Here is an 18778-nt window from a genome sequence, read left to right as displayed (position 1 = left end):
TAGAAGGACAAATCCTCACAATAATACAACTACAATAAAAATTACTCACCCCATTTGATTTATATTTTCTGGAATTGAGAAAAACATTACCTCTTACATTGTTTATAGTAGGTAGCCCTCAAAAGAAAATCACTTATCCCTACTAGGCCCAGTGGTCCTTATAACAAGTTAGGACACTGAAAATTAAGAATTCTAAGCAACAAACACGGAAAATAGAGTCCTCATACCTGACCTTTTTCTCTATCTTCCTTACTCAATCCTGTGGAACAACTGCTGGGGCCTCAGAGAATATAATATCACGTATGTTGATTGTTTCCATAAATTTAAAGAGGCTACAGAATAAGCTTTATACTTTCTCCCTTTTGATCCTTCTGTCAGTCATGCTGGTGAAGAAGAGTCCTTTTAGAAACTGCTCCTGAATCAGTGTTGCCTGAGGTGGGGAAAATTAGAATTTTTTTTTTGTTTTGTTTTTTGTTTTTTGTTTTGTTTTTGTAGCTTCAAAAAATCAAGGGCAAACAAATTTAATCATAATTATTAGTGTACTTATGCCCCCTCCATATGTGGTAACTCAACTGAAGAAACAGTTAAACTTGGTTATTTAGGTTTCTGGATTTTAAGCTGACCCTTCCAAATAAAAAGTTAAATTACAACTTAAAAAAAAAAAAAAAAAAAAAAACTACTGATACCAGTTTGAAAACTTTCATGGACTAATTATGGACATGATACCCAGGTTGGTCATCTTCTACCAGAACTCAGTTATTGTCAACCTGGCCAGTACTTTGGAAGGTGATTATAAGTCTCAACAAGCATTTCTGCAGCTTCTGGAAATAATGATCCTCAGATATAATTTTACCATCAAGGATCTGCATATAAGCTCCTCAGTGAAGTACTAATTGTTATGCTCTTTATAAGCATCAGCCCTTCCCCAGTTTTTTAACCTTGCTTAAAAAAATAAAACAGAGTAACACGAGAAGGAAGACTGTCGTTACAGGAAACAAATCACTTTCCATTAACATTTGTGAAGTTGTGGCTTAAACCTAATGCTTCACTTTTTCACAATGATCCCTAACAACAGGAGCAGGTCTCTCCATTCAGACAACTTTTAAACTGCATAGTATGCCAGTAAATAATGAAAACATAGTTCCTTACCAGCCGCTTAAAGGTCTTTAAGTTCTGGTAATAAGACATTGAAAACTCGATCTGGTTCTCTGCAATCCATCTGGTATGTATTGACAGTTCAGAAACAGATGTCCTGAGCAAACAGGAACACAAAAAAATTAGTATTTGCAATATAGAATATTATTTCAGATATTTCTTTAAGACAGAAGAGAAATGAAAAGTTGCACATTTTATTCCCGACTGAACCTGGGATAACTTATTTCTGATCTGTTCTGCTTAAATTGATTATTTCTTTCTCCCTAGTAGCACAGCTCTTGTCAGAAATATCTTCTAACTTCAATTGTATGTTGATAGCTCAGGAAAAAAATAGTGTCTATCCTTTTCTGCACTCACCCTAAGGAAAGCCAGTACTTCTGTAACATGATCTTCAGTGACGTGTGACCAAGTCTGATTGTCACATAAAAGATCTAGGACCCTTGCTCTTGTGGTATTCTAACCAAGTTAGTAGAGATTACCAGGCTAAATATGTCCTGAAATTCTTAAAGATGCCTTACCTACTCCCAAGTTCATTGAAGCCTTATTCACAATACCTAAGATAGGGAAGCAACCTAGGTGTCCATCATCAGATGAATGGATAAAGAAAATGTGATTTATATACACAATGAAGTAGTATTCAGCCTCAAAAGAGGGGAGCTTCTGTTATTTAAAATAACATGGACTAACCTGGAAGGCATTATACTAAGTGAAATAAACCAGGCACAGAAAGACAAATACTACATGATCTCACTTATATATGGAACCTAGAAAGGTTGAACTCATAAACATGGAGAGTAAAATGATGGTTACCAGAGACTGAGAGGTGGCGGGGAGGGATATGGGAAGGAGAGATGTTTATCAAAGGGTACAAAGTTTCAATAAGACAGTAGTAATAAGCTTTAGCGATCTATTGCACAGAATGGTGACTATTATAATAATAATGCATCGCATATTTCAGAATTGTGAAAAGAGTTATTTTTTTGGGTTGGGGGGTCGTTTTGTTTTGTTGAGACAGGATCATGCTCTGCTGCCCAGGCTGTAGTGGCACAATCCCGGCTCACTGCAGACTCGACTTCTCTGAGCTTGAGCAGTTCTATTTCAGCCTTTCAAGTAGCTAAGACTACAGGTATGCACCACCACATCAGCAAATTTTTGTATTTTTTGTAAAGACAGGGTTTTGCCATGTTGTCCGGGTTCTAAGAGTGGATTTTAAATGTTTTTGCTACATAAAAAATATGTGAGGTGACGGATTTATTAATTAGCCTGATTTAATTATTCCACATTGTAAATATATGGCAAGACATCACATTGAACTCCATAAATATTTACAATTAATATTTAATGATTAAAATTTAAGGGGCCAGGTATGGTGGCTCATGCATGGAATCCTAGCACTTTGGGAGGCTGAGGCAGGAGAATCATTTGAACCCAGGAGTTCGAGGCTGCAGTGATCTGTGATTGCACCACTGCACTCCAGCCTGGGTAACAGACTGAGCCCCTATCTCTTTAAAAAAATTTTTTTTCTTAAATGTTTTAAAATGCCTTACTTTTTCACATAAAAGATTCTATACTAGTTGATAGAATTCGAATTATAAACTCTTCTGCCAGAGATCTGATTTTAAGCAATTTTATATTTTTAAATAACATCTACATAATAATATCTATCATAAGTTTTATATCACAAAAATTTATGAGCATTTTGTCACTGTGTTTTATATTTTGAAATTGATACTCAGCTTAAGCAGCTTGTCTAATATTACAAAGCTAATGAGTGGCAAATCTGGAATTCAGATCCGGGTCTTCTAATTCTGTATCCTATACCTTACTCTGCTATATCTTACAGCTTGAGATAGACATCAAGTTCAAGTAACAGCTGCTTCATTCATCTATTATATATATATATATATATATATATATATATATATGTCATATCCTTATTATAGGTCTTATGTAATATGGCTTATTCTTTATTATTAATATGTCAGTAGGAGACTTGCCTATTAACCTCAGATTTATTAAAGGTTCATCAAAGTTACTTTTAATACTCTGCTAATCAGTTACTAGGTGATATTCTTATATGAAAAGTCTCTATGACATAAGTTCTAGAAGAGTCAATGAATCATACATTTTGCTATATGACCATCTTAAGGATAAATTGTTAGGTTTTTTTCCTAAATTAAATACCAACTCAGAGAAAGATATTTTCATATGCTGAACATAAAAATGGCATCCTTTTTAACCTGTAATAAAGAATCCCATGATAGATATAGCACAAAAAATCAGTAGAGAAAGTGTGAAATACTCAATAAGTGATACTGGGACAATTTTTAGTTAGGTCCCTACTTTATGTCTTACAGAAAAATAAATTCCAGAGCACGTAAAGGTCCAAGCGTGAAAAACAAAATTTTTAAAGTTTAAAAAGAAAATATAGGATACTATCTTTATGACAATGGAATAGGGGAAAATTTCAAAAACTAAAGACCAAAAGCTCAGATTATGAATGTGAAGATTGATATATTTGACTGCCTGGAAATGACAAACTTTGACATCACAAGACTTCAAAAGCAAAATGAATAGACAGGCCAGAACTAGGAGAAGATAAAGCAGCACTTACAACTTCTAGAAGATTAGCATCCAGACTGCCTGATAAATATCCCCATATTTAGATGAGCAAAAGAAATGAATGGGCAGTTCCTTGAACAGCGGGGCTCTCCAAGAGTAATCCTCTGACTGCATCACCTGGGAGCTTGTTAGAAGTCCAGATTCTCAGGTCCCCACTTCAGACCTACTCAATCAGAAACTCTGGAAGTGGGGTCATGGAAGTGGGGTCATGCAGTCTCTGTTTTAACCTACTCACTAAGTGATTCTTGTGCATGTTAAAATTTTAGAGCTACTCTGTTAAATGATAAATAATATGAAAAGATTTGGTCTCATCATCAATCAGAGAAGTATAAAACAATGATACACTTTTTCATACCCCTAAGAATAACTAAAATTTAAAACTTAAGTTTTAACAAGAATGTGGAGAAATTGTAGTATTGATATTAGGAACATAAATTGGTATAAGTTTTGAAGAGCAATTTGAAAATATCCAATAAGATTGACTATGTACATTCTTTGTTACCAGATATTTGTACTTTCAGGTTACATACCTTAGACAAAAATGCTCACACAAGGCCACAAGAGTCACAAATAAAGGATTTTCATTGCAGCACTATTTGAAATAGTGACACTTTAACTTACTATCAGTAGAGATATGAACAAACCGTGGTTTTGTTCCATAGGATACTATTTCTATAAGCTGTTAAATAGATAAAAGTCCAAGATCTAAAGCAAATATGGCAAAAGGTTAGCATCTTGTAAATGTGGATATTGACACATACATGTGCACATTCTCTACTATGTTTGAAATACTTTGTAGTTTTAATTTTTTAACAATTAAATGAGATATTAAAATATTGAAAGGGTTTCTGTCTGGCTCTGTCTTATCTTTCAGGATTCTGCCTCAAAGGTGGATTGAGTTTGGAAAACCGGATCATTATAGCTGAGGTGGTGTAAACAGACAGTGGAAAACATTTTTTGAAACAATCAGTAAATTGTAGTAAACAATCAGATTAATTGAGGATAAGCTGCATACTTTCCTGAGTAAATGCTGTGGCCCAAAGTAGAGGAACAGACTGACATATTGCAAGATCATGTATATTAAACTTATTAGAGCTGAATTTTTAATCAGTTTTTGGATTTTTTTTTTAAGGTAAAAGTTAACTGGAAGAGAGCATGAAGGCTGTATATTCTAAACTAGTGCTTCTAAACAGTTTTTTAGCCCATACCCTATTCTGATAAATGCCATTATATTCTCGTTTAGTATCATTTGAAATTCAAAATAAGTTAAATACTCTTCTAAAAAATGAATGAATGAAAGCCTTTTTGATTATGAGGAGGAGACTTTTTCTTGTTTCCATATTTTTATCTGCATATATAAAAAGGATTCTTCAGTTTTCTCAAAAGTGCGAGAGGAAAGAGTATAATTTTCTATATTAATCATGATGGGCTAGTTTGTGCTGTTGTAACTAAGCCTGAAATACCAGTGGCCTAACCACAAAAATGTATTTTCATTTGCATTATATACAGCAGAAATCACTGGAGACCACTGCTCCAAATAGTCCCTCAGAACCAACACTGACAGAAAGGCCAACTTGTTATAGCTTCACTGGTGTAACACATGGCTTCCAAGTTCCACAGAGGGGGAAGTGGGATGGGATAACACATGGATTCTCAAATATGTCGGCTGAGTAGTGAATTATGTCACTGTGATCATATTCATAATAATTACATAGCTACAAGCTAACTGCAAAGTAGGCTGAGAAATATAGGTAAGCAAATGGAATACTCTGCCCCATGTTCTCTTTACCACTTCACTTGTACCTCTTAGAAGGATTAGATGGCTTCATGTTAGTAGTTCTTAGGTCAGTATTTTTTATCAGCCAAAGTTTTAGAAGGGAAGGGATTGAGTGGCATGATTCAACAACCAAACTCCATCTTGAACCTTCAAAAGCAACATGATCTTACATTATGCCTTCATTTTCCCCTCGATCACATGATATAAAAATGAATGTTGAATTTGACTGTTTGCTACAAGCTTTTCTGTCCAGAATGTGAAAGGTCAAAATACCATCTCAATCATCACTAAGTTTGTAGCATTGCTGTGCTTTCATAGCTAAAGGTTCAGAAAAACCATCTTAATAAATCTATTATTATGAAAATGGGATAATGACATGCAAGGTGGGCTCACTTGCTGGGAATAACCAAGGATATTTTACCAAAAATTCTCCAAAATAGTTTACTGGAATGTGTTAGACATATAAATCAAACTTGAGTTCAAAGATTCCTTTTTAATATCTTTTTGCAAAGATGGAAGTGAGAAAGAGGTCTTTATGTTTTCAGGCAAGATCTTCAACTGCAATAAAATGAAATTATAAGCTACCTCATACAACAGACTGGAATAATATTTGAGGTTTCCCCTAAATTTGAAACCTAACTTTTCTTTAGAACTTCCCCAACTCAAGAAAGTAAAGACTTTTAAGTTTACGGATATTGCTTGTCATTTAAGTTTTACTTCGAATCATCAGATGTGTTTGCCAAATGTGTGAAGCTCTGTTAAAAATTAGAGTTTTTATTGTAGTAAAATACACATAAAAGTTACCATTAGTGATGTTTAGTACATTCACTGTGTTGTACAACTACCACCTCAATCTAGTTTCAAAACCTCTTCACCCCAAAAGGAAACTGAGCACACTTTAAGCAATCATCTGCCTCTGGGAAACACTAAGCTGCTTTCTGTCCCTAGGGATTTGCCTATTGGGGATATTTAATATAAATGGAATCACATGGTATGTGTCTGGCTTCTTTCCCTTGGCACAATGTTTTCAAGGTTCATCCATTTTGTAGCATGTATCAATATTCCATTTCTTTTATGGCTGAATAAGAAATTATAATTTTTAAAGTTTTTACAGTTGGTCTTTTCTCTGGTGCTCCAAAAATAGAATACTATTCTCATTTATTTTATAAATTCAGCCAAAGGTATTTCTTTTTGACAACCAATGAATTTCAACATAGAACAGAAAACTTTCAGTTCTTATCATTTAAATCTTCACGAAGCAGATCAAATAATCTGATGTTTAAAATACTTGCCACATGATACTCTTGCCTTGATAATCAAGCAAGGTTAGGGTCTTCTCCTTAACCAGTGAGCATTGTTTTAGAAGCCATTAATTAGCAGTGAATGACACAGTATATCCAAAACCGGAAATCTTGATGGTGAGCCCAAGCCTTGCTGGACTGAAATGCCATCACAATATACCTGGGTAATTTTTTCTGGTTTGCTTTACAGGATTTTGTTATTATCAGCTTCATGCTACTTTCCAAATTTTTTCTTCTGTGTGTTGTACCGCATATGGCAATCAAAACAGTAATTGAACAGTTACAAGTTTTCATTGTTTGAAAAAAAAATTAGGACACTGAGTTTGATCTTTTTCAAAACTTTTTTTTTTTTTTTTTTAATTGACACGGAATCTCACTCTGTCACCCAGGCTGGAGTCCAGTGGCGCAATCTCAGCTCACTACAACCTCCGCCTCCCAGGTTCAAACTGTTCTCCTGCCTCAGCCGCTTGAGTGGCTGGGACTACAGATATGTGCAACCATGCCCAGCTAATTTTTGTATTTCTAGTAGAGATGGGGTTTTACCATGTTGGCCAGGATGGTTTCAATCTCTTGATCTCATGATACGCCCACCTCGGCCTCCCGAAGTGCTGGGATTACAGGCGTGAACCACCGCGCCGACCTCTTTTTCAAAACTTTTTTTTGGATGTCTTCTAAATCACCTCTTTGATGTTTCTTCTGTGTTCTGGAATTTATTCTGTATTCTTTTGTCCAGGATGTTTAAAATTTGAAAGTTATATAGAATCCATGGTGTCTCCAACAGTAGGAGATGTGTTTCTTAGTGATGAAAAATGATCTTTTTATTACATTTTCTCAGACATGGCTCATAATAATAGATATTTTATTATTATAACCTTCTCTGAATTTATTATGATTGTCATTGTTGTGATTAAGTGAGTGATGTTAATAATATTGGACAATAGTTCATGCCTACTATCCCACCACTTTGAGAGGCAGGAGGATCACTTGCGGCCAGGCAGGAATTCAAGACTAGCCTAGGCAACAACAAGACCCTGACACTACAAAAAATAAATTAAAAAGTTAGCTGGCTATGGTGGCACGCACCTGTAGCCCAAATTACTTGTGAGGCTGAGTTGGGATGATCATTTGAGCCCAGGAGTTTGAGGCTGCAGTGAGCTATGATTATGCTACTGCACTTCAGTCTGGACAACAGAGTGAGATTCTCTTTAAAGAAAAAAATTTCTTTGACAAAAAAATATTTCAGGAACCATATTTAAGACAGATTAAAGTAGGGAGACTTTGGAGGTAGGAAAACCAGCTAGACATTTTAGAAATTTAAGTGTCATTAAAAGTCCCTCAAGGGCAAGAACTGTGGTGGTGGTATGTTACTCATCTATGTTGTATTGTTCACTCTTTGTATGATTTGTGATGTATGGTATAGGTTCTTAGTTATTTTATGCCATTTGTGGAACATAGCAGAAAACAAAAGTAATGTATAAGCAAATGAATTATTCTTATTGTTGAAAGACAGCTGAAGACCTACACTACTGTGGTGGCAGTGAAAAATCAAAAGACTGGAAGAAGATGGGGCAGGTAGTTAGAGGGCTAAATAAAGGATTAATATGGAATGCACCAAGAGAGTTAAACAGACTCCAAAACAGAACACTGTGGAAATAAGAGAAAAGAAGGTGATGATAAGTAGCAGTTAAGAAGGAAATATGTGTTTGTTTTCTTTGAGGGGAGAGCTACACACAGGGTATAGCTGGTATTATTAGGTATTGGAGCAAGAACTAATTGGAAAATACCTGTATGCCATAGGATTTTTTTTTTTTTTTTTTCCAGAGCTAGCTGAGGTTTTATTTTGGACCAAAAGAAAAAGAGATTGAATTGTTTTGTAGCTGGAAGCATGGGCAAGGGGGGTCCCCAGGCAGTAAATTCCCCCGCGGGTGGGCTGAGGGCTAGGGCTGAGCCTCAGGTGGGTCTCCTGTTCCCTGTGCTCCCCTGCACAGGGGCCTCCCTCCAGGGCTCTGGGGCAGCCTCAGGAGGGGCAGGCTGGGAGGGGCCACTGCAGCTTTTCACTTAGGCAAGAAGTCAGAGAACTTGGATATCAGCTTCCCGTCGGACACCAGCTTCCCATTGCGGATCTCAGTCTTCTTCACAACCATAGCCCTGGTGATGCTGGTGGTGCTGGTGGTTCTGGTGCAGCTGGTGCAGCTGAACGAGCTGGAGCCTGCGCCAGAGCCAGAGCTGGAGCCTGCGCCAGAGCCAAAGCTGGAGCCCAGGCTGTAGCTGAGGCCAGGGCTTATGAGACCCTATAAGGCCACCGGGTTTTAAAAATGTAAATTTGGGAGCTATTTGCATGTGATTGGTTAAATCATTATGTAGATGGATTCTAAGATTAAACTTTTGTGGATGTCTTCTAATGAGACTAAGAATAGGCTTGATTATATCATTTTAGGTTTTTTCAAAAACTGAATCTCTGTTTATGCTTTATTAAGTTAGAATAAATTCTACCGGGAATGCCAATAATCTGTCCACATTCTTCATTACAGTGGAGTTTTGCTTGAATTAGGCTACCAGAATTTTACTATGGATATTTTTATTATAATAGGATTTGTGGCACATTTGAAGCCGTTATAGCATACTCAGGTTAGAAAAAAGTTACAAAGAGGAAGGCAAAAATTATTTTAAAGGGCACATTTAGAGACAAAATGACATGGTTGCAGGACAATAGCAATAGAAAGTCTTACTATTAGTAGATTCTCTATATAGCAGCCACTGTTGCAAACCAACAAGTAATTACATCTGTAATGTCTGGAAAGAGTTATTGGTTTTATTTCAATATTTTTAACCTCAGTTCCATTCACAGGTAACAGTAGCACTACCAGTCACATGTCCTAAATATTTGAAAATTAGAAAAGGATTCTAGAAATTATTCATTTTATAGCTGTACGGAAAATTTGCCATAAAACTGAAAACCTCATAGCCAGTTAATGGTCAGACGAAGACTAATAAAGTTTCTCTTGACTCCTGGTCCAGTATTTGTCCTGTAACTACTGTAAAACTCTCCTTCTTTAAATGTGATTAAAAATGAGAAGCTTTTGTCTGAGTATTGGTCTATAATTTTATTTATCCCTGTGATATAAGAACTAATAGGGAAGTACCATTTTATTAAATTTTTGCATGCAATAAATTTATTCGAACAAACTAATTGTATTATTTTAGTGATGAGAAAAAATGCCTAGATTTTGTTTTATTTGGCAAATGATTCATCTGTTTTAAATTTAAACAGTAATTAACTTTTAGGGAGATGTTAGTAAATTTTGTTTGGGGAAAAATGAGTGTTTTTTTAAAATGATCTTTTTAATCCTTTGTAAACAGCAAGAAGTTGAGAAGTTTACAGACCTAGAGAAACTCTACCTCTACCTTCAGCTGCCTTCTGGTCTCAGCAATGGAGAGAAAAGGTATATCTATTCCTAGTTTTGTATAATTATGTTTTTTACAGGAAGTCCCTAGGATATATGTGAGGGGTGTGTATGTTGTGGTTGTTATAGTTTTTACAATATTCCTAAAATCATTAGAAAACATGATGGCAAAACAATACATCATTTTAGTTTTTGATGATATTTGGTTAAGTATTTACTTGCAGTTTTTGCTAATTTATTTTTGCAACAGGGTAGATGCTATGACATGCAATTTGGGTTTTGTTTCATAGACGGATGAATATGCTTACGCGTATGTGAGGGATTGTGAAAATTGAACAGAAAATCAAAGAATAAACAGATAGGTATTGTAAGGAATAAGGTATGAGTCTTTTTAGGTACTATCAGGTAAACACATCAGAGAATATAAAACAGAAAATAAAATGAAATTGCCTTACGAAACATGAATTCATGATAAATGGATGGTGTGTTAAGTGCTTGGGGTATTATTATAGTTTCATCATTAAAAAATTTAGAAAATGTGGAGAGAAGTTGTTCATTCAGTCATTCTATTTTTTTTAAGTTTCCGTAAGCTTTTAAGTATTTCTCAGAATTCATTTTATTCATATAAATTGTGCTTACCGCTCTATTTTTTTAAACTGTATGTAGAAATAAATGAAATGAAAATTTTATAACTGTTTTAATCATGTTATGTCCTAGACACTTGCTCAGTGTTTTATTTGAAATTCAATAAATTATTCTTACAGATAGCTGAGATAGATATCAGAATCAGTAGAGTAGCTTCTATTGTGCTATCTTTGGTGTCATTTCATGGTATTTATTTACAAATAATACTTCCATATAATAAAAGTTTACAATGTTTAATGGATCTGTCAGCCTGGGGCAGGGGGCATGGTTGTAGGAAGGATTGTAGGAAGAAATGTGTCTGTTGCAGCTCTCTCGGATGTGAATTCCATTCTGGAGCATATTGTGCTTTAGTAAGATTTCCGAGAGGTTATTAATTTTTGTTTTAAAGTTTGATGATGGTAAGTGTAGGCAAATGAACAGACAAGTGCATGAGCAAATATCCACTTAAAGGTGATTTTGACCAAAACAAGTACTTTGTCAGTGCTCCATCACCTGCAAAGGGAGGGATGGAGCAGGGCAGTAACTTCAGTCTTAAACTAGCTGTAGAAAACAACTCACAACCATAGGTGGACAATTATCTACTTGATATCCTAAGTTTGGTTTGGTCATTTGTAGTATATTTGCACACAGTTCTTTAGTGGAACATTTAGGCCTAGCTCAAAAATTATCAGTGAATTGCTGTCTGGTCGGCTAAAACGTTTTCATTCTGTTAGTGATCAGAATGCCATGTCATCTAGTCGGGCACAACAAATGCACGCCTTTTCCTGGATTCGGAATACCCTAGAGGAACATCCTGAGACTTCACTGCCCAAACAGGAAGTCTATGATGAGTACAAGTAAGTACTATGTGTAAAATGGCATGCTGATGTGTTAAAGAGGTAAAATACTGTACTTGGCCATAGTTTTATTATTGGTGAATATAAAGCTGGTATATGGGAATTACACTTAGAAAAATCTAAGATTCATTCCAGCTCTAAGATTCTATAGTAATATATGTAATAAAGGGCAGGATTAACGAATAAAAGGATTTCTGTAGAGTTCTTCAGGATGACAGGAGGGAGGTCTGAGATTACAAGGACAGTGATGTAGGATTGGTGAATAAAAGGATTCCTGTAGAATTCTTAAGGATGATAGGAAGTATGTATCTGGGGTTAGAGCGTAGCAGGCAATAAGTAAGTCAATACAAAAGAAAAAACTAAAACATGATTTTTTACTTGGACTTTTTAAAGGCCACTTTCATGAATCTAAAACTCTTCTACTTCTCCATACTAAACAATATTGTATATTATTTATTCAAGGACCAGAGAGTTCAGTGACCTGCACATATTAGATACTCAAATAAATGTGGTTGTACATACAATTTATTTAAATACAGGAAACTAAAGTATAGAGGCTGATGAGCCCTTCTGGTTAGAAAAAGTTTAATAGGTGCTAAATATAGTCTCGTTTAACATTTTTATAATTGATCTGGAAGGAGGAATTTATTCTGGCAAAGCAAATAAAATCAAATTTGGGGGCATATTGAAATGTAAAACCAACAGGCATTAATGTTTTGTACTTACATATTTGGGGAGAAAAGTGTCAAATAAGTGCTGTTGCTCACCAGTGTAAAGTAATGCGAAGGAATTGTACTTATGGAGATTATTGGTATCTACTGAAAATTCTCACTACGTTACCAAAAAAAACATAATGGAGCTAGAGAAAATAAATGTATCTGAAATGATCAAGCGAACAAAGTTAAACTGAATAACTAGATTTATTTTCTCTTTATAAAGATTAAAACTGAGAGTTAATATCATCCAACTTGTTCATTCATTCAGGCTACAACTATCCATTGAATACCTATATGCCAGACCCTGTGATAAGTTCTAAGGATACAGTTATAAGACAGACACAGCCCTTGCCCTTATTAAGCATATATACATATACTTAAAGTAAGCAGGAATTCTTCATTAAATTCAAGTTAGTTAAAATTGAACATTCTGAAGCTTCAAAAAAGCAAATTTAAATTCAGTAAAAGGTTACAGGAATCAGGTAAACTTATGTGACATGTTGAAACTCTGGATTGATGATCAAGAGAATAGAATCTGTCATTAAACTTGTATGATGTAGACAATTATTTTAACCACTCTTTGTCAGTTGGTTCATCTATAAAATGAAGCAGTTGAAGATGTATGAGGTTTCATTTTTGGTTTTGTTTCGTTTTGTTTTTTAAGACGGGGTTTAACTCCGTCACCCAGGCTGGAGAGCAATGGCATGATCATGGCTCGCTACAGCTTTAACTCCCACCTCCAATCCCTGGGCTCAAGCGATCCTCCTGCCTCTGCCCTCCAAGTAGCTAGTACTACAGGCACACACCACTATGCCCGGCTGATTTTTTTTTTTTTTTTTTAAGGAGAGTTTTACCATTACCCAAGCCAAGGTTTCTTTTAGCTCTAAAATTGTAAACGTTGTTTGAAGTAGAAAATGTTAAAGGACTAATTATCCACAGATGTCTTGCTGGTTTTCCAAAAGGCACATTGGGCAAATAAATGTATGACATTTCCATAACGGACTAATGAGGGAACACAAGATACTCATATATTTTTGAAGTAATGACTTTCCTGTGCACCATCCTTTATATTACCTTGGAGACAGTATGCTGCATTTGTGGAAGGGTGATCCTGGGCTGTGAAAGCAGTCCTTATATTCCTACATTCTGCCTTGGGCAAGATTTGGTTGTTTTCCTATAATATTTGAATTTTTCCTTGAAATATTTTTATGAGATTCCCATAAATCCATATGATTTTTTTTCTAAAAAAAGTTAAAAGATTTTTTACACAAAAGAGACCCAAAACATCACATTGTTTGGGAGCAGTAGTGAGAACTCTAATTTTGAGCAACTAATTTACAGTTCAGTAGAGAGCAACAGAGGTAAAAGAAAGTGATTTAGATAGGCTAAAGGCAGAAGTAGGTAAGGGAGACTTTTTATAGTAGCATGAATAGGAAATAAATGCCAGTTCTGTTCATGGAGTTGGAAAGAATTATGCTAATGATAATCAGTAGAGTACTATACACAACATATTTGAGTCTGGGCATTTTAGTTCAAAAAAATTCACTAAGAATTTTTCATTTATTAATGTTGTATTCCCCATAGTGTTTCCACGTAGTAGGCACTAATTAAATATTAAGAGTGATTAGAATGGAATATGATCCCTGACATTGATAATAAAATTTGTATTGTAACAGACCTTGTAGGCCTTCCACTATGTTCTATCCTCTTTTTATAGATGAAAACACTGAAACCTAGAGAAGTCAAGTGACTCTTCCAGTATAACAGAACTAGTTAGGGGCAGATCTAAGACAAGAACTCAGATCTCGAGTGGGTTCATAATAGGTTTAGAAGGTAAGCTTGTTACAGTTGAGTAATATCAAATTGCATGGGTAGAAAACATTGGACAAGTAGTTAGAAATACCACTAATATTATTTGGCCAGGACTTCCACTTGATGTGGATAAATAAGGTGCTCAAAGTATAAATTAGTTAGCATATGGTTAGTATACATGCATACAAATAATATGGTTATTGTAAGAGACACAGCATAGTAACATGACATGTACTAGGAAGAAAATATTGGTGTTTCCACAGAATTATATCATGTCGAACCTTCAAGTTGTTCTGTTATCTGATTGTATATTGCCTAAAACCATTATTTGTCATTTGGGTTTAAATAATTTGAAAGAAATTTAAAAAAAAAATGTAGAAACACTACCGAAAGGCAAAATGTAAATTAAAGTATTAGGAAATAGTTAAAAGTTTTAAAATTATGTTATCTAAAGAAAACAAAATAGAATATAGCTATATAGTTTAAGAATAAGAGTTTTAAATCACAGGATACATTTCAGTTAGACACAAAATCATTAGACATTCATTATCCTGTTTAGAGTGCCTACATGAAATTTCCTGAATAAAAACTTAACATAGAATGATCAGTCTTAAACTGATGCTGTTTTCAATATTCACTGAAAGAAATGATATTAATATGAGGTATCCCTTTAAGTTATTCATTGTTGCGTATGGATCCTTTCATAATTTCATTGCAGTGTGTCTAGATGTATTGTGAAAATCCTTTTAATAGTCATTAAAAGCAAAATCCCTTTGAGGAAAAAAATGAAGATGTAATCTCAGATAGTAATAATTGGCTTCTTTTAACTGTGTTTTTATGCTAAATTAAGATATTAATAGAAATAAGCTTTAAGAAGTTTTCAGCATGCAAAGACAGTTTAACTTAGAAATGATTTTGAGCTTTTTATTTGATGGAACGTTTGACTTCTAATGTTCATATCTTCAGGAAAATTATCATTAATGCAATTATTTTATACTCTTTTTCTAATTATAAAATGCATATTCATCATGAAAGTTTGGGCAAATAGTTACAAATGGATAAAGAAGAAAAATAGCACCTGTAATCTCACTACCTGAAAATAACCATCTTGCTTTATCTTTTAGTTTTCTAATGCCTTCTTTAATGTATACATTCTTGTTATTGTTTAACCAAATTTGGCCCCATTGATGCCATTCTTGGGTCAGAGGGTAGTTGCAAGTAGCACTGCAGTGAACATCCTTGGCTGTATAATTTAATGTAAATTATCAAAATTGGAATTGCTGGCTAAATAAATGTTTTTTGTTATTTACTTAATGGATTTCCCTCTGATATATTCTTTCTAGCTTTTTACATGTCCATTTCTTTTTTTTATGTACATGTCCATTTCTTAATGATTATAAATCTTTATATATTAAAGACATCAATATTAAAATGTAAATGTTTTTTCAAGATTGTTATTATTTTAGTTAATTTTTAAATAAGTCTGATCTGTACACTTTTGTCACAGCTTGTAACATTACTATTATGCTTAAAAAAAAAAAAAACTTTTCCATGCCACCAGCTGCTAAATACTCACCTAGATATTTTTATTTTATTTTTTTATATATAAGCGTTGAGTCTATGCGCGATTTTTTTTAGTAAATGCTATTAGATAAGGTACTTATTTTAATTTTTTCTAAACGGTTACCTAATTTTCCCAGCTTTTTTATTGAATAATTTTTCTCTGTTAACACTAATCTATAATGTACTATCATCTTACTGAAGCCTTCTGGACTTAATTTTCTTCCTTTATGTTCTCTGTTTTTATGATAATACTATACTACTTAGATATATTTATACTACTTAACTATTTCAGTTATTAAATGTTTAAATAGCTGACAGGACCAGTCTTTCCTCCTTACCCTCTTTTTCACAAGGTTCCTTGGTTTTATTTTCTGACCAGTTAATTTTTTTATAGGAATTTGCTAATCACTTTTCTGATTATAAAAAAAGGGAAACTCTAAAGAGATTTTGATTCAAACACATAAAGTGAAAATTTTAGAAAAATTAACCTCAGACTAGAAATATGTTTCTTAATTTACATGTTTCTTTTATGCCTTCAGTAACGTTTTGCCTTTTTTCCCTTAAGTCCACTTTCTCGTTTAACTTATTCCTTGGTAATTTTTATTATTTATGTTGTGAAAAATGTTTTACTCTTTGTTTTGGTTTGTAGGAACTTCCTAGATTTCTGTTATTTTTATTTTGTACATTTTATATTTACTGAATTCTGTTTAGTCCTTATTTTTCAGTTGCTACTTTTGACTTTTCTAGGTAATTTATCCTGTGTATCTATCTTCTTCATTGTCTTTACTTTGTTATTACATTTAATAGACTTACCTTCCAATTTTACATATAGCAGTGAGAGACGTCATTTCCTCTTACAGTAAATTCACTGATGTTAGGTATGTATCACTTACAGTTGACCAAGACTTTATTTTCTTTTTAATGAGAAGTGAATATTGAAAATCACTAAATAATTTGGCATCTAAGTGAAATTATTTTGCAGTGCTTCTTATTTGAACTGTTGATGTGATGTATTTTATAAAGATATTACTTAACATAGGTTGGGCACAGTGGCTCATGCCTATAATTCCCACCACTTTAGGAGACCAAAGCAGGACGATCACTTGAGGCCAGAAGTTTAAGACCAAACTGGGCAACAAAGCAAGACCCTGTCTCTACAAAAAATTAGCTGGGCATGGTGCTGTGCACCGGTAGTCCTAGCCACATGAGAGTCTGAGTTGGGAGGATTGCTTAAGCTCAGGAGGTGGAGGCTGCAGTAAGCAATGATCCACACCAGTGCACTTCAGCCTGGGTGACAAAGTGAGATCCTGTATCCAAAAAAAAAAAAGGATACCTAAGATAAGCTCTTATTTCTAGAGTGAATGTCTTCCTCATGTCAAGATATGTTATCTTGTGGTGTACCATTGATTCTGTTTTCAAGTATATTAATTAGGAACTTTGCCTCTACATTCATAAATGAATTTGATCTGTAGTGTTTTTTTTATGCTATCTTTGTCAGGTTTTGATATCAGGGTTAGGCCAGCTTTGCAAAATGGAGTGGAACTCTTTCCCTAATTTTCCATGCTCTGGAACAGTTTATGTAGCATGGGACTTACTTATTCTTGAAAGTTTTAAAGAACTCAACTACAAAAACATCTAGGCCTAGAGCCTTTGTTGGAGGTAATTCTTTGACAATTTTTTCTGTTTTATACTGGTTAGGTTTTTACTTTATTAGTCAATTTTGGTCATTTGTTTTTCTCACAAATTTAATATCTTCTATATCTTCTTATATACTTTTTGATATTTCTAGTTTTGTACATTGAATTTTCCTCTTTTTCATATTTCATTTGGCCTAATTTTTTTTTCTTTTTTAGACAAGTAAAATCAAATATGTCACTTTTATTTTCTGGTCTGTTTTCTTCATTTATTAGTTGCCTTTATTTTGTTCCTTCTGGTTTTCTCGGGTTTTTTTCTTACTCGTTAAATGGAATGCTTAACTTTGTTTCCATTCTTTCACATTTAAGATATGAACATTTATATCTATTAATTTACCTTTCATTATAGTTTTGGCTATATTCTATTTGAAATGCATATGAGTTGTTATAATTTCCATTACTTTCCAATAGTGTAGAATTATTGTTTTGACCTAGAATTAGTTAAAAATTTGTTTCTAAATTTTTCATGTTTGAGGGAGTTTATTCCATTTTATTTTGTTTTACACTTTCTTATTTTTAGTTTTATTATACTGTGGTCAGAGAATGAGGCTGAGTTTCTGATATTTTTTATTGAGATTTACTTTCAGCTTAACAAATTATCAATATTTAAAATATTTCTAGACATTCTCTTTATATAGCTCTGTATATTCCATTGATTCCACTAAATCAACTTTTTAATATTTTTCAAATTCTGCAAAAAATTCTTTTTGTCTTTTTACTCTGTTGAAGATGAGCAGTATGTTAATCTCTCACATAAATCAAGTTTATCACAGGTCCTTAGAGTATTTTTTTATTGCATTTTAGGTTTTGGGGTACACGTGAAGAACATGCAAGATTGTTGGATTAGGTACACACATGGCAGCGTGATTTGCTGCCTTCCTCCCATTCACCTATATTTGGCATTTCTCCCCATGCTCTCTCTCCCCAACTCCTCACCCCCCCACTGTCCCTCCCCTCTTCCCCTCAACAGACACCAGTGTGTGATGCTCCCCTCCCTGTGTCGATGTGTTGTCTTTGTTAAACACTCGCCTATGAGTGAGAACATGTAGTGTTTGATTTTCTGTTCTTGTGTCAATTTGCTGAGAATGATGCTTTCCGGATTCATCCATGTCCCAACAAAGGACACGAACTCTTCGTTTTTGATGGCTGCATAATATTCCATGGTGTATATGTGCCACATTTTCCCTGTCCAGTCTATCATCGATGGGCATTTGGGTTGGTTCCAGGTCTTTGCTATTGTAAACAGTGCTGCA

At 34.1% G+C, this 18778-nt stretch overlaps 1 protein-coding gene across 1 annotated transcript in view; it reads left to right on the top strand.

Annotated features, from left to right (window-relative positions):
* RFX7 (regulatory factor X7) overlaps nucleotides 1–18778 on the top strand; it is a 158066-nt gene that overhangs the window by 92201 nt on the left and 47087 nt on the right. The window contains exons 4-5 of the mRNA XM_017543383.2: nucleotides 10216–10298; nucleotides 11618–11740. Of these exons, the coding sequence (XP_017398872.1) occupies nucleotides 10216–10298; nucleotides 11618–11740 (206 nt within the window). The remainder of the gene's footprint in view (nucleotides 1–10215; nucleotides 10299–11617; nucleotides 11741–18778) is intronic.

Source organism: Cebus imitator, unplaced genomic scaffold (genome assembly GCF_001604975.1).
Source record: "Cebus imitator isolate Cc_AM_T3 unplaced genomic scaffold, Cebus_imitator-1.0 Scaffold154, whole genome shotgun sequence".
Lineage (NCBI taxonomy): Eukaryota > Metazoa > Chordata > Mammalia > Primates > Cebidae > Cebus > Cebus imitator.
Note: the sequence above shows the minus strand (reverse complement) of the source record. Positions and strands in the feature narration are given on the sequence as shown.